Raw genomic sequence first — 26708 nt, forward strand, 5'->3', positions numbered from 1 at the left:
TTGTTATCTTCACTATAGTTTATGCTTGTGATCTTTAGACAATATATCTAAAATCATCTGCAAACCAAAGATCAGGATTACTGACTTGCTTAGTAAGGCCAGAAAAGGTATTGAGTCTACCTTGTTGATTGACTAGTCTGTTAATTTTCAACATAATTTTAATATGTCCCAATGTCACATAATTGAAGATGCCAGAGAGGTTGGCATTGATCTGTGCAGAAGAGAGTATCCTCCTGGATGCATACATTTGTTACACCCCAACATTGGAGAGTTTCATTTATGAAACTGGTTTTGATGCATTTCTTTGATTTCAAAATCTCAGGAGGTTGCCGTAAACAGCACATTTCTAACTTTTGCTATAGCACATCTGCTCACTGTAATGGGGCTGTAAGCAATGCTTTTCAGACTAGTGCTTACTTTTAAACACAAAGGGCCTCATTTTGAGTTTGGCAGATGGGAAAGGCTGTTCGCCAAACTCCCAACAGGGTAGCCACCACCTACACATTGACCTCCCCGCCGGAGTAATTATGAGTTTCCCGCTAGGTCACCTCGAAACCTGAGTTTCCGCCCACCGGCCTTGCGGGAACAAGCCACAGCAGTGTCTCTGGCTTGTAATTGAGCTGATGGCAATGCTGTAGCCAGCAGGGAGCACCCTCACAATTTTCACTGTCTGCAAAGTAAAAAGTGAACATCATGATGATGCTGGGCAGGGTGGCCCCTGCACTGCCCATACCAAGTGCATGGGCAGTGCAGGCCTCCCCCTGTGGTTCAGTGCAACTGTTCTCTGCCAGCCTTTTCATGGTGGTGCTACCTCCATGAAAAGGCTGGTGGAGAACAAGGTCATAATCAGCAGGGCAACACTGCTTGCAGCTCTGTCCTGGCGGATTATGATTGTCACCACCACCAGGGCGCCAGAATCCATGATCCTGGCAGAGCTGGTGGATCCCTGGCGGTAATGTGGCAGTCGGACTACTGCATCCATGGCGGTCCTGACCACCACCGCGTGAGTGGCGGTCTTAAGACAGACACACTCGTAATGACCCCCAATGTATTAGATCAGTGGTTCCCAACCTGTGGTCCAGGGACCCCTGGGGGTCCGCGAAGCCTTCTCAGGGGGTCCGCGAGAGCCTAGAAAATTAAAAAATATTAACAAATATTGACAAATTAGGTCCCCAGCTTCCAGTAATGACTCGGGCGGGGGTCCCCGGATTCCCATGATGATTCGGTGGGGGTCCCTGGGTTCCATTAATGTTAAAGTGGGGGTCCACAGAAATCAAAAGGTTGGGAACCACTGTATTAGATGCATTGACAAGCATTCAAAGTTTGTCTAAACTATGTCATATCGCCTTTATATTGACTTCCTTTTTTGTTTCTTATATGTGATGTAAACCTTTATAGACCTTGTAACTAATCACATCTTGGACAATGAAAAGAACTGCAACAAAATGTATATTTCACAGTTTCTGTTTGTTATTTTCAGAACTGATTATCAATCACTAGAGGTACTTCAAATAGACACAAAGTGAGGTGCCAAAAATATTATTTACTTGTACACAGTACTACTAGAAGTAAAAGTACTGTTTTTTATCAACTTGAGATGCTATCGACTTTATTTGGCAGGTTACATGTTTCTGTCGGATACTAGTGTTTGCTATAGGTTGCAAAGTTCAGCTAAATGGTAAGGCATGAACTTTATTGCAAGCTATCACTTGCCACCTTTTGGTTTCATAACAGAGGAACTGTCAGCCTGTACTCTCTGTTGAGAGAATAATCATGTTTAGAAGTGGATAAATATGTGTGGCATTATATCAGCTTGCATGGAAGTTTACCTGGCAGGGTATCAGCTGAGTTGGGAATTGATACATCCATTGGCAGACAATGTATTTAATTGGCAGGAATGTTCATACTTGGTAAGCAAAGTAATAGTTGGTAGGATATCAGCTTAGATTGCTGGATATCAACTTTTGATTTCATGGTGGCAGTTTGTATGTCAGGCTATTTGCTGAAATGGCATAGAATTATCATAGTTGTCTGGTAATACACGTATGGCCTGATGCACAAAAATAAATATACATTATAGATTTACTCCTGTGCAAATGTATTACTACAGCTGGATGTGAATCTACATTTCTTTGTTATTGACCCATTCAAGTGCAGATTTACACCTACTTATGGTCTTCAATGACTCAGTCCTTGTTGCAGCCACCTACAACAGGAGTTACCAGTGTAAAGTTACCACTTGTAACTTTTCACACATAGGTGGTGATCTATGCCACTGTCGAAGATTTCCCTTTGACAAAGTATAACAAAAAAATAGTTAACTTTTCTATGAAAAAAATTAACAACTTATTTTAATACAAAATATATAAGTAAAATAAATTAAAATATTTTTTAGAACCCATGAACTATTACTATAAAATGTTACAGCATCTCAACACATTAAAGTAAATGTACCTCAAAGGATGAGTTAATTAAAGAAATCTTGACATTAACATTTTATTTTGTATTAAATATTTATTAGTTATGTGTGGAATTAATTAAATTATTTTTAACTTTGTAAAAATGTTTATAAAAGTTCAATTAATTTTTTTTTAATTAAGTGTATTATTACATTTAAGAATAATACAACAATCATTTAACAGTTAAGTATATTTGATGTCTATTCACAAACTGCATTTGTAGCACGCAAAGTAGTACTACAGTATTTCCACTTATGTGCTAGCAGATAGCTCCAGACTCAATATCCTATATTTTAATGACAAATGTAGAGGGATAAAGGGAATTGGCTGCACAATGGGGAATAGGTACTACAAAATGGGAAGGGCATACAGGAGGGATAGGCTGCTAATAAGCATCCAACCACAAAAGAGTAAGCCATTGCTATTTAAAAGTTATACTTCTAAATGTACTACAGCCTTAAAGTTGACAGAACAGTAGTAAATTCACTCAATCCCAGGATTGAAGTAAATCAAGTGCTACTCGAAGGTACTGCAACACACCCCCATAGAAAACTATTGAGGCAGGGGCTTAAAATAACACCTCAGAGGAAATAATGTTAAATAAATGGAATTACTTAGACTTACATTTTTACCCACAAATTACTTGGAATAAGATTCCATGTGTCAATAGTAAGTAAAATTTGTTGCATACGTTGGTGAGTACCCACCAAGTTACAACTTTGTTGCTAGAAATACCCTTTCCATTGCAGCTGTTTCCCCCAGCCATATCCTTAGAATACACAAGTCTTGGCCCTTTCGACAAACATAGTACTGCAACAAATCCTCCTTCTGGACAGTTTTCCATTGGTACTTAGTTCCATTTGTAGGTGTGAATGTCCAAAGATCCAGAGCCTATGAATTCAATCTCTGGCGATAAAATGTAGATTTTGTTTGTTGCACCTGAGTTGAATCTACATGTTCCAGGGACTAAAGAAAACACTTTGAAATCATCTACATTTCACTTCAAATGTAATCTGCGTTTCTAGGTTTCCAGACAGAGATAGGTAGGTCTACAGAGGAATCAGTAGAAATCCTGGCAGGTCCAGGCCCCTGGAAGATGAGGCAGCGGGGTCAAAGGAGCTGTCACTTCTTCTCAGATAATCTTATTCAGAAGCAGAAGATTACGCACATCTAGCTGGAAGCAGGTAGATTAGGGCTCTCAGTTAATTTACTCCTAAGTAAAGAATGGCCAAAGTTTTTAAATTGTTCGTGTTTGTTTAAAACTATGCATGAAAACATTTGGTGTGAGTATGATGAATAAAATATCTAGATTAATGTTTTTTTCTGCAACAAAGGTATTGTGTAATGTTTTGCGTTCTTTTTACATCCTTTTCCCACTGTGTTTAGATGTTGTTTAGTGTCTTGTAGGGTCTGTAGATAAATGGTCATGTTTTACATGATTTATTTGATTGCTTAAAATACGTTCATGGTTTATGGATTCTTTCAGGTCAATGTCGTTTTCATTTTTGTACCTAGCAGAATTAGGCACAGGCCTGTTGCTGGGGAATATTGACAAAAGTAAGTAATGCTAGTATTAAAATGAACAACTCTACAATGATTAACTTTAATTATGTGCATTTTAATACTAACAACAGCAATCATAATAATAATATTATTAATATTACATAGTGTGCACATTTCAAACTAAATTATCTCTACTTGCTTAATACTTAGTATTATTACCCACACTAATAGTATTCATTATCAACTTTGACATTGAACGTATGTAAAACCACCTTAACACATGACAATTTAATTGTGCGGTGTCCAGATCTGTATGAAGAGTCTCACGCCACCGGCCTCTCTTTTTGGATTTTCAGTTTTAATTGTTATTTCTAAAACCAATTCCCAGTGAGTAAGTATCTTCTTCTGTGATGCTGATACAACTTGCCTCCTATACAGTCCGGCCATGTACAGCCGTTCCCCCCCCAACCCAGAGCCTATGTCAGCGCCAATCTAATCAAAATCCAGTCAAAATCAAGCTGAGAACACAACATCACTGTCTGGAGCCTACCCCACACCAAGCCAGAGCCCAGCATAGCCCAGTGATATCACCATTAGTAATGTTGTGCTGATCCATGAATGTATTCACAGTCTGATCTTCTGAGCCAGTAGGCCACTTTTTGTAGCAAATTTAGATGGCGACTTAAAATGATTGTATTTTATAAATAATCAAAAACATTTTGACTGATAATTAGTTTGTTACCTTACATATTTCATATGCATTTATGCAGTTCACTATTTACGTGTATTATGTGCATCCAGATCGGTTTTACATGTCTAGTCTAACTGTGTAATCCAGTTCATGGTGTACCATATATAAATGGTCACATTAAGATTAACCCAAGTAGTGTTTGGACAGCGAATGGCAGAATCTGTACTGTCAAGATTAGAATAGTGCTGGTAGCCTTCCCTCCAATGTGGTGTGAGCCTGATAAGTTGACTAGACTATTAAGTTTGTTTTCAAAGCACTTAACTAATCAGCAGACCCCAGGGGCCAAGAGCTATTGCAAGTTCTGCAGTACAGCAAAATATCACATTAACATGCTGATTGTATAAAGAAAGAGAAGCTGATATGCGTAAACTTGCCTTGTGTTTAATGTTTGTAGTGGACTCAATTACAAAACGTAGGTTAAACATATATCCCAGAAGAGACTTCAGTAAAGTCACATCTTATAATACATGTTTTGCCCTCACAAAATTATGCTACATACAAAATGCCTAGGGTAGGTCAATGACAAAGGTATTGGACCTCTGGATCATTTAATTGTCATGAAGGAGGAATAGGGGACACAGAGTTTGGGATGAGGACGAAAATTAAAATTTAAGCCAAGAGGACAAAAATGATGAAAAAATGAATATTCACGTTTTTTTATGAACAGAACTCAAAAAGATGGCCAAATATAATAAATCCTTCTTTATGGTCCCATTACTGTGCCAATATTAACGAGATAATTATGCTATTGAAAGGATGAAGAAAGAGTAACTATTGAAAAACATTGTTACATCCTCAACCTAATAAGTGGTGAATAGAACTTCTTCAAAGTCTCTTGATAAATCATTGTATATTTCCGCCATCCAATTTCTGAATGTCTTTATCAGGACACAGACAATTGAATTGAGGCATGGGAAGGAATAAATAGTCTGTCTATGGACACGTTGATTGATTCAATTATATATTTTAATGCATACAGATATTAGCAAAATATCCCAGTTATCTTCTGCAAATTGTTTCAAATTTGTTTTCACTATTCTTTGAAGAAATATTTATATATTATGTCGAATCAAAAATCTCTTTGCTTCTTTTCCTATTGGATAAGTAGCAAGACAGATATTGCTCCATTTTTAAAGTAGTGTATGCAATCTAGCCCCAGCTATTTGCAACACTAGGAAACGATGCAATATAAAGGTAGAGTCACAACCTACTTACGATATCATTCTATGATCTGCATATTAATTTAAGTTATTTATGTGGCCTTACACAATGTATGCTGGGCCCAAGAGTGATAATCCACCTAGAATCTTTAATTTTGCTCTTTTTGCTTTTACTTCCTTTTATTTTAAATAGATACCAGATAGATGCACTGAAATATCAGCCTATAAGGCTCATGCAGCTAGTTTATGCTGAAAATGATGCTATATTGCAGTGTGGCTCACAAATTGGGCAGATAATTGAAAACAAATACCAAACCAGCCTGTGTTCTGGTGTTTTAATGCGGATAAAAACAGTTTATCACAATGAGGTATTCTACAACCTTTGTTCAACAAGATTATTTATGGGAATCAAGGAAGAGAAAATGAAATGCAACACACAGGAAACCTATTACGGTTTTTTGAATGGCCATCACCTACTCTATTAGTGACATGCGTCATCCTCAGGCTCTTCCTGGTCCCTAAAATTTGGGATGGGCTCAACCATATTCCAGGGTGCACTTTGAGATATTGATTTTTAGCCGGAATCTGTTGCAATTTAAAAATACCTAATGAATGTCCAGGAATCCCTTTAGTAGCAGGTGTCCACAGTATGAACAAAAATAAAGGTTGAGTGTCCGAGGGGTACAATGGCCCTACACCCTTTGTACTGTCAGCATGTTTGAACCTCTACTGAACAGCCTCTAGGGTTCCCAGGCTTTCCTCAGAACCAGCAAAAGTAACCCAGGAAATCATATTGATGTATTATTCACCCTCTATTGTCCTTTCTCTTATGTCTCTGGATATACAGCATGCAATACAAAACATGCAATGAATCTACCCTACCTACATTCTGTGTTTGTGTTCCCTATTGTAGGAACTTCCATGCAGCATAGGGGAGGGGGACATGCCCCCGTGTTCATAGTTATCAAGGATGCAATGTCACCTTTAGGTTACACTCCGGTCTCTTCTAGTCTGACCCTAAAAACAGACAAGGAACTGATTATCAATTGAGGCACATTCTGAATGACTACAAACTCCCCGTTGTCACATAGCACTTATGAAGCACCTAAATCAATATAAGTAAAAGATGGATGAGGTTATAGGGGAACATAGTTGAGATAGACAATTTGAGGCAGCTGTGCAGGTAGATATAATGCATGCACTCCGTGGGTGCCTCCTTCATATTCACTAAATCCATCGTCTGGTCAGGGCTGCTATTGTCACCTGATAATCCACCAACAACTCTTCTCACTGGACGCTGGAGCAGATTATCTTCCATTGTCATTATTGGATTCTAGGTGGTATACACACAGTGTCTGCTTCCTCAAAAGATATTAGCAGGAAGGAGCAGAAAGTATGGAAAGTTTCCATTGAAAAATACAGTGACTTAACATTGTTGAATAGACATATTTCATTGATGGAGAATTTAAAAATGCATGGCCTAGTTTGGAGATCTGTGATGAAGGAAAAAACACTGTTTGCCTGTGGCTGTGGAAACTGTACCATGACATGATTACTTCCAGCACCAACAGAATTACCATCACTTACTTCAGCACGATGATGGCAATTAATTCGCAGGGATTTTACATTAGCATTCACCTATAAATCAGGCACATAGTCATGGATTTGCCTTGAATGTATGTCGGAACAACGCATACTGGAACCACGCATGCCTGAACAACGCGGTCGGAACAAAGACCGCGTTGTTACCACTAATGCCTTTACCACGAATGCCTTAACAAACAAAAAAATGTTGTAAAGACATTAAGGCATGTGTGGAATGGCATGCATGGTTCCAGCATGCGACCCCTCTGTTCCCCCGCCCCTAAAACTACCACGACCCACCACCCCTGCTCCAAGAACTACCCCACCCCTAAAACCTAAAACTACCCGACCCCCCACCTTCACCCCTAAAACCTAAAACTACCCCGACCCCCCCACCCCAGCCCTAAAACTTAAACTACCCCAAACCACCACCCCTGCCCCTAAAACTACCGCAACCCCCACCCCGCCCCTAAAATCTAAAAACCACCACAACCCCCACCCCACCCCTAAAATTAGCATGACCCACCACCCCGCCCCTAAAACCACCCCAACTCCCACCCCGCCCTTAAAATTACTGTGACCTCCACCCCTAAAACCACAAACCCCACACCCCCGCCCCTAAAAATACTGCGCGCCCCCATCCCCGCTCCTAAAACCACCCCAACCACCAACCCCGCCTGTAAAACTACTGCGATCCCCACCCTCACCCTTAAAACCTAAAACTACTCTGACCCCGCACCCTCGCCCCTAAAACCACCCCGACACTCCATCCCTAAAACCTATACTACCCCAACCCCGCCGCTAAAACTAACATTACCCCGGCCCTCCCACCCCGCCCCTAAAAACTAAATTACCCCCACCCATGCCCCTAAAACTACCCCAACCCTATTCCAGCCCCACTTACCTGACCACGTCCTCTCCGGTCCCGAGTCTGTTTTCCTCTGCCTTAACCACGCATGTTCGTTGTTCCGAACATGCGTGGTTAAGGCAAAGGAAACAGGGTCATTGTTCAGGAAAGCGTTGTTCCACTTTCGTGGACAACAACCTTCGTTGTTTCAGCATCGTTCTTCAGGCTGCTTCCCATCCCTTGAACTTTCTGCCCCCCTCTTGCTGCATCACGAGAAGATCTGCGATCGTTTGAGAGCGCTGTAGATGTCACCTGGCCTGGCCCTCTGATTTATCCTACCTCGTGTGTTTATTGTACAACATCTGCCCTCAGCGATGTCCTGCACTTCGGTTCTGATCAATCTAGAAATCACATAATCATTATTTTAACAACGCATTGCCCTTTGCTTCTTTCTAGTTTGGGAGTGGAGAGGGTCTTAACATGAAAAAATGTGAGAATGGCTCACCTTTTTAACAAAATTATTTTTTTGCACAGGAAACCACGTGAACTTCTCAAAGTCAGAAGATGCTTTTGCCTTTGACGAAGACAGCAGCGACGGTCTGTCCCCTGAGCAGCCGAGAAGTGATGATTCCCAGGGGTCTTCAGCAGGGTCTCCACCTGAGGTCAAGAGCTCAGAGACGGCTACTGCCAGCACACCAGCAGCCCTGGAGGTAAGAACACCCCTGCTTATGTATTGTTTGGACTCTAGTATGTTAATTCGCTGCTGAGAGATTAGGGTAAATGTGGAACACGCCACTCAGATTACACCAATGTCGGTGCAATTATGCATCGATGTTTCTCAATTCGATAATTGCACTGGTGCTGCTGCACTTTTTGCCTACTGTTGTACTGTTTGGCAAGTGTAAAAATACATTTGCACTGGCTGACCGGTGCTTCGTCGACATTTTGCAGTTCTATGATGATTTCAATTTTGGTGGAAAGCAACACTGCTGTAGTGTCCTGCTGGATACATTCTAGTGTTTCACCAGCCACTCGGCTGAGGGCTGGCTTCACACACACACCCCACACCCACCCAACGCAGGCGTAACCAGTCAGGTGACCCTGCCAATAAAAAGGGCTGGGTGCACGTGCCCATGGCCAGTTCTAGCCACCATGCTACTGTGTCTGCATCAGTTATTTTAGTAGCATGAGGGCCTAGGGCTCCCAACACTACATTGGCAACAAGTGGGTCTTCCCCATGCGTGACCCGGTTGCAGCTGTTGTGCTGTGAAGGGGGAAACGCATGAGGTGCTCCTGTACCTTGCATCCCTAAAGTAGCCCTCGCCAGCCGGGAACCTGCACGCTGACCAGCCCTGCAGAAGTAAGTGGGGTGAAGCATGCTGCAAGAACATAGGGTAATCGCTGCACCAACGCCCGCGTGTGCAATGAGACAGCGCCAAGCAGCCAGCACTACGAGGGTGGTCAGAAATGGACCTCGATGCCCCCAGTCAGGCACTGCAGCCACACGCCTGCTGCAACACAGCTTGCTGTTTGGTGCCGCCCACCCCAGATGCGAAGAAGCCCGCCTGCCACCCCACATGCTGCCATCGGGGCCTGGCAGTAAAAGGGAGGAGCAGTGCCTCCGAAGAAAGCAGCGCTGAGACACGTGATGAATACCGGCCCATCATCCAAATAACAGTACTGAGGACCGAGCGCCACGGTCTTAAGAAAGAGTTCCGTGAAGAGAAGAGTTGCCCAGCGCACGAGTCGCAGGCCCTATCTACAGCTCCAGGGCAGGCACCCTGGGGGTCGCGTGGCGACTGCTGATGAGGGAAGAGAAAAGCCCAAAGCAGCTACAACTGCCACTAGCAGAGCCTATTTAATCCAGGCCTACAAGTGCGTGTGGGGTGCTTGTGCCCCCTCGATTCTGCTGTGCAGCACCCGGTGACACTTTAGCACTTCACTGTCCAGAATACTGTACCAAGGTGCAGTGAACCTGCTTGCCTGCAGCACCTGTGCTTTACTATTGCCTTCAATGCTGATTTAATTAAGTAGGAAAACGTGTGCCGTTGTTCATATTGAGTTCTCCAAACCAGTTTTCCTAAACCTCGATTTTTAATTCAGTCATAGGAGATATCAATCCAGGGCTTGCTGACACGGCCTACCTCCGCGGTGCTCTGGGTGGTCCATTTCGCGGTTGCAGAAAACCAGAACACAATACACTCCTGATTGCAGCGATAGCCTCCCCAAAACAAAAAGAAAAGATGCTGTGCCGAAATCCCTAAACTTCTTTCGAACCCCAGAGATTACAAGTGGAAAAATACCAACAGCATTTCATCATACTCCTTGACCAAAAGTAGCAACAGCCTGAACCGAAACTATGATACGGTGATCACACAGAAACGTCTGTCCTGACATTAGTCTGTAGGGGCCACATGTTGATTCCACCACTATGTGGTGTGGCAAACATATGTAGCCATAGCAGATTCAATTTTAACTATGCACCCTGTCATGCAAGCTGTTATAACACTGAAGAGAATAGATGGTATGCTGCTTCTGTTTTTAAGCAGTAAAACCAGACACGACCCAATGCAAACGTTGAGTTGTAATCAAAATTAGTTGTAAATTTAGACTCACAGGTTTACTACTTCGCATGGATGTAGTTATAAGACTTACTGGCGTTTACAAATCTTTCCAGAAGTGTGCCTCGAATGCCGCGGCAGGTGCAGGCATACCTTTGCAAAAACTTTGGGAATTCCTGTTTTCTACAAGATGGAGGCCTTTCTGTATGCACATTTGCAACTGACAAGGATGCCTGCTCTGAACAGAGGCCCGCTTGTGAGGAGTTGGGAGATTAAACTGCCTATGACCTCTGCAACATTTTCCACGGCAATAATGTGTGTATTCACCGCCTTTTATTCTTTAACCTATCTGGGGTCTCCTAACCAATAAATGATAATAACTGCATCTGCTTTAGGCCAGAAGACGAGACAATTCCTTGGGTGGCTGCCATATGACCTCTGCAACATTTTCAACTTTAAAAATGTGTGCAATCGCCACTTATTATTCTTCAACCTATTTGGGGTCCCCTAACCAATAAAAGATACCAAATACATCTTCTAACGACAATCAAAAACATCCTGTTGAGATTTGTAATAAGTAGGGAATCGTCCAACAGCCGTGAACCCTGACTGCACGGTGATCCCTGAGCTCCGCCAGCCTAGCTGAACAGTGCACACAGCATACTGAATACATTTGCAGTAATATCGGCCCCTAGTGGCTACGCAGAATACTGCGGTGTCCTGTGAAGGATCCTTCGCAATTGTTAACTTGAAAATGACAGATGTTTGGCCCTGCCAGCTCGACTTCATTCCTGTGTCTTTGTTACACAGTGTACTTGGCACTGCTCACCTCTATTTTCCAAGCACTTAAGGCAGCCAGCCAAGGAATTATCTCCTCTGCTGGCCTAATTGTATGGGACGTATAAAATACTCTTGGTCTTGCATTATCAATGGACAGGTCACTTGCATCAGAACCTAAAGCAGCACTGGGCTCTGACTACTGCCTTGAAATCCTATAGGCTCTCATAGGAGATGTCTAGGGACCACCTTTATTCGCTTTAATTTATAATGCTTGAGTTCTGCTGGTTTTTTATTATCACTATCTAGAATTAACATTGCTAATCATGCCAATTTTGTAAGATTTTAGATTTCCATTTACTGTGTTTCATGAAAATCCAAATGTACTCAGATGTCAATATGAATCTCTTCCAATTAGAAAAAAATCATAATTATAAATGCTTAATAAAAAATGCTATTTATATTTGAATTTAAACTTCAAAAACAATTGTAACTTAACTTAATATATTTTAATTAATTACATCTTTAATTTAATAAGTAATTAATGCTGAAGCTTTTTTCTGTTCTTCATCTGTTTAAAATAAGTATATAACATTATTTTACATTAATATTTAGCATACAAATATTTGTATGTCTTTGTGAATGCAAAGTCTCACATACATCAGGTCCTTAAACGGTTAAATTAAAAAGCACAATTTGTATGCTTCAGTTATTCAACAACGCTTTAACCAGTGTGGAATAAAAGTAAGATGAGGGAGAGAGATAAAAAACAGGGGTAAACAAATTGTGCTGCAAAATATGGCCATTATTGTCCCAACTAGCCTAAGGTCCAGGTTTTGCAATCCCAATTGAAGTGTTATTGCCAGTCCAAGCGGAAGTCTCTATACCGTATTAACTTTTAATCATGAGTGCCCTGACAGCTGGCCTTTTCATGAATTCCAATGTGCCTGATAGTTTTGTTTTTTCAAACAGCGATTTCACCTGCTGAAAGCAGCTTAAACTCTATGTGAAGCTCCAGGGTAGCACATTCAATAATAGGCAACTCAGGTTTGTTATCCCCCCAAAAAGTGTAATCGTCATTATTTCCCCTTCCTTTGCAGTATGCATGATTTTAAAAGGGCCCTTGTATTGAAGTTCTATGAGGGCAACCCTGGCAGTTTCTTTAGATAGTGTCACGATGTGCACTGCTGGGTTTTCTATCCAATCAATATCTCAATGAGGAAGTATTATGAAGGTGATATTCTGTGCTTCATACGCACTTTGTGCTTTAGTCATGACCTTTTAATTTTACCAAAATTGCATATCCTATATAATTTCTTAAATGAGCTTTCAGCCTAGTCCTTTTCACCCATAGTTTTATTGTGGTGTCAGTCACATATTTCTTCCACCTACTATTCATACAACATGGAGCAATGGGTCAGTGCACTCCAACCACTGGCTAGCTTCACTGTGAATGATGGAAATCTGCTTTTACACAACGTACACACTCAAAGTAGTTCTCTTCAGTCCTAAAGACTATAATGGCAATGTGTGTGTTTTTTTAGACCAAAAGCTATTTTTGATTTCAGGCATTGTTTATATTGGTGAGCCCTAGCTGCTCTCCTGACAATACGGTTTTTGAAAAACCATAAATAAGCAAGAATTGAAATAGACAAAAGGCTGGGAGTCAAAATCAGACCTATTGGCTATGCCAATGCTTGTTTAAAATGCTTTCTGAATGATGGTGTTCATTTTCACAGCTTGGCCATGGCCCCAATGGCAACGATGTTTAGCATCAGTTAATTGTGCAGCACGGGAATGGAGGGAGATATTTGGCATCTCTTGATAGATAACGTAAATTGCAGTGATCTCTGCAAGTAGTGTAATTAATGCTAATTTCCAAAGTGTCATTGTAGGTTCGCCCTTGATTACATATTGATTTTTATCACCAGTTTCCTTGATGCTTTATTGCTTTAGGTGACGTGTGTTTTTGTCTTCAGACGAAGTAGTCAAAACTGAAAATGACAACTAATGTTCAGGAAGGGAAAACACACAGAGCAAATTAGCAATCACTGCTGCTTGCATCATCTACACAAGCACACCTTATTCTTTGCTACTTGTTTTGATGCACAAAAGATTGATAAAATGCTAAAAGCAAACATTCTGATTTATGTCAAGAATAATTTGAGGCCACGTAGCTATTTTTCTAATTTCACATTTGGAATAAGTTAACATTGTTTTAAGTTTAACCTATATTAGTAATGTTCAGGTTTTGTACAGGGGGAGCCGGAGTGAAGCATTAGCATTGTTCGAAGAGTTCCCTGAGAAGTTTGAATGTAGCGATAAAGGGGGAGAAAACTCGGTTCAACCTCATTTTAAAGCCCTCTTTCGTGTCACTTCTGTCATTATTGTATCATTCCAGTTGTCTAATCTGGTCGTACACTGGCACTGGTTCTTTTCCCACTAGTTTAGACCAGGTGCCCAGATTGTATAAACCAAAAAGCCATGATTATTGTGTGGGATAGCAAAACAGTGGAATACTTTTGGTCTTCAAGGTGCCCTGAACTGATACTTTATGTAGAAGAAAAAGAGCAGGGATGCTCATAATGAAGTGCCAAAATATGAAGTATTGTTACCACAAATTCCTGAGCACCTTTGGGGAGTGCTAGATTTAGGGCTATGCCTGAAGCTTAATCAAACTGTATGAAAGAAAGATCTGCTTTCCCACACCACACAAAATAAACTTTCGCAAAACCACTAAGTATGGCTTTTGTGTACTAATACATGCAAACACAGACATGCTAAAATGCAGTTTACATGTGTTAGAAAATTAAAGCCAGATGTATTGTCTTTTCCATGCTAGATGCTAGTTATCCTGAAAGAGTAGGATTTCCCAATGTCCCAAGCTAAATATTATTTGCTGTTTGTACTTCCACTGCTGTTTTGTGGCGGAGGCAGTGTGTGTGGGTGTGTGAGGAAGATTGCACTGCTGCTGTATGTGCTGTGTACTGTACTTGCACTGTCAGTTAGAGTAAGAAAATGTTTTCTGTGCACCATGCATGTGTAAGATAAATAATTTAATGTATCTAGATTTACTATATCTTTTGATGTGAAACAGTCACTCATGGATTACAATGCAAGTACTCCTTTGGAGGTGGAATAATACACCAAACAGCCATCAGACGGAAATGAGATAGAAATAGTTTTCCAGACGGAGCCAAAACTCAATCTATGAACATGTTTAAGGATTGGTAACCATAGGTTCAAAGACAGCTGTGCTGCCAAGCCAGACCTACAAAGAAGCTAATGAACTCTCTCAAGTACCTACAATTTATTAAGAAGGGGTCTCATGAATATCCCTGCAGCTAATTGGTTGGTTGGTTGCAGAAAGGAGTGAACGCTGATGAATATATCAATGCTATAGAGTGCTAAAATTGAGTTTTTAAGGGTTATAATCTTAGATAACACCAAGCTTAAAGATCCATTGTAACCTGTTCCTATGCTTAAAAAAAAAACGTGTTTGTCTGTTTCCCACATTGTATGAAATTAGGAAAGTACTTGAGAATAGACAGTCACATTCCAATCCTTCAGAGCACACCATGCCCCATGACAGAGTAACAGTTTTTCCTAATGCAAACTAATGATGTGTGGAAGGGCAGGTTTCTCAGATGTCATTGAGAGACCTGGGGCATAGTGCTTCCATTTTTTTCTGGTTCCTTGGTTAGCTCTTTCTCAGTATTAAAACATGTCATCTAGGGAAAGAGAAACCATGGCATCTGGCGCCATCTAGTGGTCAGGCCGTGGACTAAAAACAGCAGATTTACTTGTAAAATCTATAAATATTGTAATTGTAATTATATAAAGCACTTACTACCCCTACAAGGCGTCGAAGAACTTTTCAGCGAGTAGCACGCTACTCTGTACCCCAAGAGGATTTAGTTGTGGATTAGTATAGGGAAATATGAGTACAGTATTAGTATTAGTATGAGTTATTTTGAGCAGAGGATATGTCAGTTTGTTAATTTAAATGGCAAGAGTAATGGAAGGATAGAGGAGGGAAGAATCCAGAAGTGTTAATTGGGAGTTTATAGTAATATGATGAGGCTTGGGATGAGTAAAGGAGACATGGAGGAGTGAAGAGTCTGTGGAAAGGGTTGGGGAGATCATAGTAGCAGGAGGGGTTTTGGATGAGTCAAAGGTGAGATAAATGAGGGAGAATTTAGTGGAATTTTTTGGGAGATAATAGTAGTAAACTGAGATTTGGGGTGAGCTAGATGCGGTAGAGGAGGGAATAGCTTAGGAAAGGTTATTTTGGCGATCAAAGTAGTAGAATGGGTTTGGAATGAGTCAGAGTGGGGATGGAGGATAGATTGATAGAGATATAGATTGATGGGGAGACAGAGTAAAGCTTATGAGAGAGTAACATGTATATTATTATTATTTTAATTCAAATATTGGTTTATTTATTTTTATTTTTTCTCTAGTACAGTAGGACTAGAGTAATAAATAGATATGTAAATGCACAGTAAGGGAATATATTTGGAAGGAATATAATAATGGGTAAAATTATATGAGAAGTAAAGTTGTATTCTATAAACACAGACTTTCAAGATTGGTAATATTTGATGTTAATTAACAAGTGTACTTTTATAACATTCATTTATCTTTCCTCAATTTTTCAGTAGCGAAATGTTTGCTGTTAAATAGTTAATATAACATTTGCTTATTGTGATATAAAAAAGCAGGGATTCATAAGTATCTAATATAGCAATTTATCTAGGAGCTATGCAATGACCTATGAACATGTTAAGCATAGAATGAAAAACACACGCATGCATATATACACACACTTATACACACACACACACATATATATATATATATATATACACATGCACACTCAAGCATACACACACACACACACACACACACACATATATATAGAGAGATATATTTTTTTTTAACCATGAGTAAATACACATTTGTTAAACAGGCGAAAAGAATGTGTATAATTTATTATTATGAAATAGTAACTATGCATATTTCTTAAAGAACTATACATATCTAGAATATACACATAATCACATTATAAATATTTATAATCACAGACATATGCAGTCCATTGCTGTTTGAATATGGTGGTTATGCAGGAAAGAGCCAACTCTTGAGTAATCTTCTGAGACAAGATAGTTATCCGTGGATCTTATATTTGGGGGTAATGAATTCCATAGTTTGGCTGCTTGAACAGAGAAGGATTTACAACCTTTTGTCTTTTTCTTGTATGGTGGTATTTTAAGGCGGGGGCCAATCTTGAGCAGAGGTTTCTTTGTTAAATGTATTTGGTTATTTTGTTTCTGATGAAAAGCTGTCCTGTTCTGTGTATAGCTTTGTAGGCGATACGAAGCATGCTTGAAGGTGGATCTTCATGCAAACAGTAACCAGTGTAGTGCTCTCAAGGAAGGGAAGATGAGCTTGAGGTTTTACATATAATAGTAGTCTGGCAGTAGTTCTGAATATATTGTATTTTTTTCATAATAGAGATGATCCATGGTAGAATGAAGTAGAAAGAACCACGGCACATCCAAGCATTCCAAATAATAGTCCTTTATTCTTCTTGGGTTTGATCCATGGTAGAGACCATTGGCATAGTCCAGTTTAGATACTACAAGAGACATATTAGCCTTCACCGAGATGGGGGAAATTGCGTCGCATCGTCTTCAAGGTGATGAAGCTTGATCGTGCTAATTTGTCCACTTGGACATTCATTGTTAACTTGGAGTCCATGGTAATTCCAAGGTTTTTAACTTCTTTGGATATTTGAGGAGGTGGTCTCAGATCGTCAGTCCAGGCACACAGTGGGCATCATTTGTCAAATTGCCATATGTGAGTATTTCCATTTTGGAAGCATTCAGTTTGAGATGGCTCCAAGTCATCCACTGATCAATGGCTCTGAGGCAACTGAAGATCTGTGAGTTTATCAATGTCTTTGGGGCATTCCAATTTAAGTAGTATTTGTGTGTCATTTGCATAGTTGTAGCATGTCAGTTGGAAATTATTGCTTAATTCTGGTAATGACATCATGTATATGTTGAAAAGCATAGGTGAGATGATTGATCCTTGGGGGACCCTTGCTTTTGTGAGGTAGGGTTTGGACGAGAAGGGGGGAGAATAGATATTATTAGTTCTGTTTTGAAGGTAGGATGTAATCCAGTCAAGAGCAGTCCCTTCTATGCCGGCTTTGTGGAGTCTTTGAATTAGGGTGTCATGGTCAGTGTTATCAAAGGCAGCTGAGAGATCCAAGAGAAGTAGTGTAGCAACTCCATTGCGGTCAACTGTGTTTTTAAGATCATCCCAGATTGCTATGAGCGCAGATTCCTTCCTGGGCGTAATCCAGTTTGGTAGTCTGAAAATATGAAGTTGTCGGGAATGAACTGGGACATCTGCTCTTTCTATCAGTTTGCCCAGGAAAGGTCCATTTGTAATTGGTCTGTAGTTGTTGGGGTAATGCAGGGCTACATTTGTTTTCTTTAATAACAGATGTATGTATGCCTTTTTCAGTTGCTGTTTAAGAAGAGAGGTCCCTGGAACAGGGCCTAGGGCATACCATCCCTTATGTCCACAGTTGTGACAGCCCGGAAAAGTGATTGAAGGTCTGCGGGTACACAACAGTCTACTTACAACACTTTTAACTGCACCTGTGCTTCCGGCTGAGTGCAGGAGTCCCTGGACACTCAGGTTGCCTTGCCAAGTGCACTCTGTCTGATTTTGAGACAATTTATAGGGTGGGCAGCACTCCTGCGCCTTGGGGCGAGTTTGTGATCAAGGGGATGGGGTGGAATATAGTGGGCTGCATGTTACAATATATGACTACATCGAGGTCTGGAATATCGATCTGTGCATATGTCACCTTCACAATATTCACTCCCATCATATTTTCAAAGTAAGCACAAATGGAGGTATAGATTTGCCATTATTAAGTCATCATCTATGTACCTCCATGATATGCTGGAAGTTAATATTTTGGGGTCAATGTACCTTCAGGTCGATATTTTAAAGTTGATGTTATTGTAGAGCACCTTACCACCCACATTCATGGTGACCTACATTATCTACCTCCCTCTGATGGTAGGTCAGTTTTGCACAACTTTTATTCTCGAAACACGCAGTCGAATGAGCAGAAATATATTGCTTTGCACAGAGCTGACCAGATCGCGCATCAGCTGATTCCCCACTTTTAATGCAGAAACACATGACCTGTATAATACCAAACAGCAGGAAGAATCTGAAGTTTAGAGAGGGTGGCTGGAATATTTTCTCTTTTACTGGATATCACTTTCCATGCAATTAAGACATTTTTACGTCCCTGTTTGCCAGGAAGCCCTAGTTGCAGCCAAGGGTCAGGAAGGAAGTAAGACAAAAATCCACTGTGTGTCTGTGTGACAGTAATTTAGAAGTTACTTTCAGCCTGGTGTTTTAGAAAACTGCAGTTTTTCAAACAAAGCACCCTAAAAAAATTGCCCTGACATTATACAGCCTGCAATTGTAAATGTTTCATTATCATTTTCATATATAAAAAGTGTTTGTGGCATTAAACTTATTTGAATTGTATTTTATTACTACGATATGTACTTGCACTCTGCATCTACTTACACGATATCAGTGAAAATATACATTCAAGGCCTGATTACGACCTGGGTGGATGGGATACTCCACAAATTTGACGCATATCCAGTCAGCTGTATTACAAGTTTCCTTATATCCTAGTGAACCTGTAAAATGGTAGGCGGGACAACTGTCACGTTTGTGAAGGAGTATCCCATTTGCTAAGGTTGTAATCAGGCCCTCAGTGTCTACATTTACAGTCGATAGGGGGAAACTGGAACAGTAGAAATGACAAAACGTATTTTCTTTTAGGGTTTGAGATAACATATCCTGTAATAATTCAGCGTTTCCCTGGCTTTTGGTTTCTCTGCCTCTTTGTCTCTTTCTTTTCAGTCTCAGGTCCAAATTTACTAACATTTCATGCAACACAGTGCAGCAACTAAATTTGCTGCACTGGGTGGTGTTAAGAAAACACAGTGCAGAGCCACATCTACTAAACTTTGCCTGCTGCTGCCACCATCAGCTGTGCTGGCACTCTAACAAGGCTGCAGTGCACAATGTAGAGCCTTGCACCGTAGTGCAGAGGTGAATGTGCACTATCTAGCATAGGATTTGTACTGGAAACATGCCCTTCATTTGTAACGCCCATGCCTAGACAAACTCACAAGGATCCCAGATATTAGATGTTATAGAGCATTTCAGGTACTCTCTAAACAAGGTTGATAAATCGTTTCACCCTAAGCAGGGGTTAACATCACAATCAATCAACATTTAGTTTACAGTGTGACCAATTTGTCCACACAATGAAAACCCAAATCGGAAATAAAATGTAAGGGTCTTATTAGAAATTACTACTCAGGGTAATGTAAACAATTCTCAAAAACAAGCTATAGAGTTAGAGTAACACCATCAGGTGTTCAAACCTCTGAAAGAAACTCAATCTAATTAACATCAGACAAGCTAAACACCAAATGACTTCTATACAAGACAGCAATAACAAAATGTGATGGTCAGTAAATAAGCATTGTTCATTCCTTCTAAGCATTAGTGCAAACTGAAATCATCTAAATAACTAACTTAACAAAAGGGATCCCTCAAACACAACGAGTTTTGACATGTGCTGGGCTACAAGACATGGGGACAAAAAGTAATTGACATGTGCTTGGCTACAAGACATGGGAACAAAAAGTGGAAAGTAAATTAAGGACAGAAAGAAGTTGGAAACATGGCATTTGGTTCAACATAGAGCTAACTAAGGTTGGCAAATAGGAAGAAAAAGGGGAACTTGTCAGCATCACAGAAGCTTGGTCAAGAGTCTTCTCAAGAGTCAAGGAAAATCTAAGTCCTCTCAGTAACCATTTGGGAAAGTGCAGCACAAGGTCAAAGAGATCTGCACCTCTCAAAGTACCAATGAATCTCCCAGCTACTGGAAAACAATAAATTAAAGTCCAAAGCGAATGATGATTTGTTCATTGGTAACTTCATGTAAATCGGAAGATTTCATTATCCAGTCCCTTCACATCATACGACAGGTATCTGAAACATAGCTAGAAGTCCCCAGGACCATTCTTGGAAGGTATCTGTCCTTGGTGTCATGTACGACTTAGGCAACATCATGAATAGAGCTAGTCCTCACATTCTTTGCTTCTTCATGTACTTGCTTCAAGTTTAATTTCTCAGGCTCTCTATGACTAAAACAATAGCACATTTATTTCCAAACTATCATTTCATGTGAACGCCATCTGGAAAGAAATGACACGTTAGCAAAAATAAGACAGCTTTCCCACATTCTATGAAAAGGGGGCAAAGCAGGCCTTAATATGACTAAATGAAAGCAGAATTAAAATAGCATACTTTATTCGTGTGAAGCAAACACATGTAAATCTTTCATTTATAAAATCATCATTAAAAAATACTATCTGTCTCCATATTATAGTAAGTTACAAAAAAGAAATAACTTGTTAATACCTGTCAGTAAATATGATGAGGAACTTTATTGGTCTGTAACATTTAATGCACATCTATGATGAAAATCATTATTGTTTATATAATAACAATTCAGCATAAGGCAACATATGAAATCAAATTAAATCATTGTACTTCAGTTAACAATGCTATACCACATGCATTAAAATACTAGTCTACAGTGAGGGCACATCAGTATAGACTTTTAAGTGCACCACCTTACCATTAGTTTATCAGTTTACACAATAAAATGTCAACATAGTCACATGTAGATCAACATTGCGGCGTCAAAGGTAGCAGCCAAATCTCTGCTGCACCAGATGTGTGCTGTGCAGTGCAGCACACATGTAATATATCTTTTTGAGATATAACTATATTACTTCTTTTTGATTCCTGTTTCAAGTAACTATTGGCTTTTGATGCAAAACTCTGTCTGACTATCTTAGTAAATCTGATTTTGAGCCTAAACCAATGGCTATGTGTGCTCATCTGCCCTATTAGCCCCCTTGACGCAAAGAAATGCAAAGCAGTGCACAGCTTTGCACTGCTTAAAAGTCTTTTCAAATCTGGACCTCAGTTTGGATCTGTTTTGTGATTTATTCTTCCCAGATAGGTTTCACTTATACTTTCTGTGGTTACTAGACCCAATTTCTGCTTCTGGACATTATAAATGATCTTGAAGGTAATGTGGCTCGCTCTCCTCCGTAGACAAAGCAAACAGCACCAAAGTCTTCATTTATCTATCAACTAAATACATGTGTGGTTTTGAACTAAATGTGTGTTCTTCACATGTTCTCTGTATACTGCCCATGTGGTCTGACAGTAGCTTATACTGTAAGCCTCTAGTGCAGTTCATGCCTTTAATGGAAGCAGCACTGTATGAACTGCAACTGCTATGATGTTAGGCTACTTCTCTGCTGCAGTGATTCATGCTCCCATCTGTCTGTAATCTGCATCTGTATCCTTCCAGAGAACAGCAAGCCATGCATTGGCCAATGTGCAACTGATGACACAAATGGAAACTAGCTACAGTCATCTTGTTATTCCCAGTACCTTGATGTTAGGTCGTCTTAGCCTTTTTGGTATTACCTCTTCTTTTATACTCCTGATCTAGCAAGGTATAGCTCCTCGATGGCACTGGGCAGTTTTACCTTTGCTCTCAGAAACTTTTGTTTGGCAACCTGTTTACAGTAAAAGCAACATAAAACAATAGAAATATTGATTGCCTTCCTTGGTAAATAGAGGCTTTACCGCCATGCTTGTTGAAATAGTATAATCTCTTGTAGCAAGATGCGGGTTCCAAACATGTTACTAGTAACCTTCACATTGGGATAAATAATAGTTTTCTTGGAAGAAATGTTGTCTTCCTAATACTGACAATGAGGGTTAATGCTTTAATTGTATGGGCATGTTGACATCAAGCAACACTACATAAGCTTTTAACTACTCCTTATTCAGTTCTTGAAATTTATCAATAGCCTGTTAATTATTGTTTCCCTTTTTTCGTGTAGGATCCTTCACCTGGCTCTGAAAATGGAGTCTGTGACCAGGGGTCTGAGCAGAGTAGTGAAAGCCCAAATCACAACAGCGAACAAATGTCACCTGCCATCCCAGTCCCAGCTGCAATCAAGGTGAGTAAGCAGTATGCTTGTATTTCACTAGAGATGGGTGAAACATTCCATTCCACTGGCAGAATTGGCAGAATTTTGGTGACTCTGCATTATTCTTGTAACACTGAGTTCCGGTCTAATTTTTTCTTGTGTGCATGCCAAAACAGTAAGTTGGCGAGCACAAGTGAGATTTACCATCCACAAGCATGATTTTCGGTCGCTAGTAGGACATCCAGAAGGATTTTTCCAACGAGGGCAGTAGCAAGAGGGTTACAACTATATGCGATCAGAAGACTGCAACTTGATTATAAAATCTACTCGAGCGGAAGCACCCTCTGGCGTGCCACATGATGCCATTTGCGTTGATTTTTCAGTGCAGTAACACACTCCTGCCAAATCACAGCACAAGCTAAATCACAGCACAATCAGCATGACGTGCCTATTTCCGCCCGCTGGCGGAAACTCCACAGGATCTTGTGAAGATTTTTTATAACTCCGCAGAATTCCATGAGTTTCGCCCACCCCTATATTTTATACATTTTAGCAATACTGATCATTTATACAGCACTCATGAGAAACAAAAATCACACATCAATATTTGGTGTTACTACTGTCCAGACTCGTAAGGCTGAAAGCATGAGGCAGCCGAGCAATTGTTTTAACTTATGACCTGTATGGATCTCCATGATATGCAATCAAACCATGGAGCTTTCTTTCACTTAATGACCCACTGCTAAATATGGGAGAACATTATTCTAGCATTTAGAATCTATACTGAAAACTTAAAAAGTCCAGAATGTTTGAATCTATAAGGTGTTCTCTCACAAAACGTCTGGGGTAATAATTAGATGTAAACACAACAACCATTCCACAAGAATCCAGATATGTAAACAATACATTTGCACTATGATAATTTCTTTCTGAACAAGGGTGGTGAAAGCCAACAGTGAACCATGTTAATATTAAACAAATGTGGACAAAGGGTGTCATCAACAGGCACAGATGGATCACATCAAGTAATCTCTCTGCATCCAATTGGCAAGATAATGGTGATGTCAGGTTTCTTTCCCATTTGCTATTGCTACTGAGTAGTTCATCTGGATGCTTTAAGAAATGTCTCCACTCAGGGAAGAGGCTTTCTTCAGCCCTCTCACTCAGAATACATGGGACACCAGGTTGTTGCCCACACACCGGCAAGTTGCATGCAATCCTGGAAGTGTACCAAAACAATGTCCTATTTTAATCCTGTAATGTACTCCTTGAATTGTGAATGTACTGTACTGTCTAGGTGAAGAGGAATTACATCAAATAACCTCTCTACTCAGGTTGGAGAGGTGATATTTTCCTGCCCATCTAAGCACCCCTTCTGAGCAGTTCACTGGAATTTTGGTCAAAGAGAGATGTAAAATCCTCTTCTATATTGGGAGGGTATGTATGTGGTCTACTCGATCCTCCCTTGTATTCTGGCAGGATCATGTAAGATAACCTGTGCTTACTGCCACAGTGTCCACATTTAGACTACAAATTTGGGCACAAATTTAAGAAGGGCCTAGCGCCAACTATTGCCACATTAGCATCATCTTTTAGACGCTAATTTAGCAACAGTGTTGCAAAAAATGCGTGCCATATCTACAAAGTGGTGCAATGCTTGCATTACGCCACTTTGTAAACCCTGGAACCACATTATGTCTGCACCAGGCACAATGTTTGTTAGGGGGTCGTTCTGCCATTAGGGGGGCCACAAATGTGGCACAGTGGAATCTATGAGATTCCACTTTGCCATTTTTAGAAGCATTTGCAACGTCTGCAAAGAGCAGGTGTTAAAAGGAGGCACACCATTTTTTTTTTATGGGCCTCTATATACTTAGCGGGATTAGCGCTAAAATTCTTGGTGCTAATCCTGCAAGGTACAACGATAGTGTCAAAAATGATTAATCTATTGTCCCTAACCCGCATCATGGTACGTTGTATGTTAAATACAGCGCATACATGTTGGTGTTAGGCAGGGCCGGCTTTAGCTCTAGTGGCATCCTGTGCAACAGACTTTTTTGGCACCCCCCTGCCCTCCCTTGACTTCCTACTCCTACTTCCTACTCGGATTCCCTCACTACCACCAGGCAAAAGTGCCCCTCATCCCTCCATAGCTCCTCTAACACACATTTCTTGTGTTGTAAAGCACTGGTAAATGCTGACTTTACTAACCCACTCAACTATCTACGTAAACAGTTTTGTTCTTTGCAGCAGGCAAATTAACCCTCTGCGCTACTTTATATCAGTCAAAGCTGCCTCTAGACAAAACTCCCATCTCTCACCCTAGCAGGAACATTAATCACAAGAGTTATCTCGGCATTTTAATTGCTTCCTGAAGGCTGGAAGCACAAGGAACCTTTCAGCAGATGCTTTTAAATAGTCAGTTTAGTAAGTTATTGCTAAACAGAGTGCCCCCCTGAGGTCAGCTCCCACCCATCCAAGTCAGCATCCGGTGCGGCCGCACCACTCGCACTGCCCTAAAGCTGGCCCTGGTGTTAGGGGTGCGCAATGGGCTGTGAGAAAAGTGGCGCTAAATGACACGAAGCAACACTTTTTTTTAAATCTGGGCCTTGGTGCTCTTACCACTGTTTGCTTACCTCCACCGGGACTTTAACACCAATTTGGCATTCATTCCTGGCTGTAATAAGGAGTGTAGACTACCTCAGCTGCATTTTGACACCAACGGGAGCCTCGACCCTAAGCTGCCATGCAGTAGACAGTAGACTTACCCAATTTCATATTGAAAGGAGTCCAGAGGAAATCATTCAGCTCTAGTCCATGCTGAGGAGCAAAACATGCAAAATCAACCTGTACCAGTTTTGCCCAGTAGGTAATGTAATTAACAGCTTCCACGAATCTCAGTTGAGGTGTATTGAATGAATCAAAGTAGAATGTAAAGCACAGTAGTTACTTATCACAAGGCAACGCTTTGAATGCTCCGTAAATATTTTCAATTTTTAAGTTTATAAATTTCTTACCGAGGAAGGAGCCCTTTGTCGCCACTCGGCTTTCCTCCAAACCGTGGTATGATAGTCCCACGGATTCCACAGTTTAGGAAGTGTACTTTCAACTAGCTCTCCGTGAGAAGTATGGGCGGGGCCCTCTCTTTCAATAAATTGTTACTGCCAATGCACATTTCAGTCATCAGGCCTTTAGGGTTTAGGCTGGGTGGTCTAAGATCTAGTCATGGTGCCCGATTAAGAGTGCCTCATAAAATTCCACCGCCAGTACAAATCGCTGCTAGTACGGGTGTCTGAACAATAAGGTTATGTGTAAAATCGGATTTTTCACGTGTTAAATTTCAACAGGTTTAGTCGGGTTAAACCTGCTTAAATTTACCAGGCGCAGAATGTCTGATAAATAACCAGCTATGCGAACTGTGGTGCGGTAACCACCAAACTCTGCATGTTCTGCCCCAGTTTCTTTGTAAAAGTCCTAATCACCCTTACTTATTGAACTGGATAACCAACGGTCCGTGGGGCATTGTTATTTATCAGGTGCAACAAATAACGATGCAGTTGTGAGGGTCTCGTAATCGAGGATTTGCGCGGTATAATTGCGTATATTGCCTTTTTTGCTGTATAACATCCGCTGTAATTAGGATATATGCAACGTAAAATAAGCAGAATAAATAAAAGAAACAACACTGCAACTATAATCGTAAAAGATATTAGCAACGACTGAACAAACGATAAAAAAAACTTCGGTAAATGAATATAGCAGGGATAAGGGGGGAAAGCTATAAATCAAAGAACAAAACAGCATCTCTGGATGGGACTAAAAGTTGGAACAGGAGACGTGTCTTAAAAGCAGAGCAACGTAACCGAAACTGAATTTGGCAGCAGAAGGAGAGCCAACGAAAATGAAACTATATAGGGGT

General features: G+C 40.5%; 1 protein-coding gene across 7 annotated transcripts in view; it reads left to right on the forward strand.

Annotated features, from left to right (window-relative positions):
• MYOCD (myocardin) overlaps positions 1-26708 on the forward strand; it is a 155529-nt gene that overhangs the window by 87317 nt on the left and 41504 nt on the right. For 4 of the 7 annotated variants that reach the window (XM_069200370.1, XM_069200375.1, XM_069200372.1 and 1 more), the window contains 3 exons: positions 3975-4016; positions 8839-9014; positions 22700-22819. In XM_069200370.1, coding sequence (XP_069056471.1) covers positions 3975-4016; positions 8839-9014; positions 22700-22819 — 338 coding nt within the window. The remainder of the gene's footprint in view (positions 1-3974; positions 4017-8838; positions 9015-22699; positions 22820-26708) is intronic. The other 3 variants (XM_069200371.1, XM_069200376.1, XM_069200377.1) reach the window with 2 other exon arrangements.

This window comes from Pleurodeles waltl, chromosome 7 (genome assembly GCF_031143425.1).
Source record: "Pleurodeles waltl isolate 20211129_DDA chromosome 7, aPleWal1.hap1.20221129, whole genome shotgun sequence".
NCBI lineage: Eukaryota > Metazoa > Chordata > Amphibia > Caudata > Salamandridae > Pleurodeles > Pleurodeles waltl.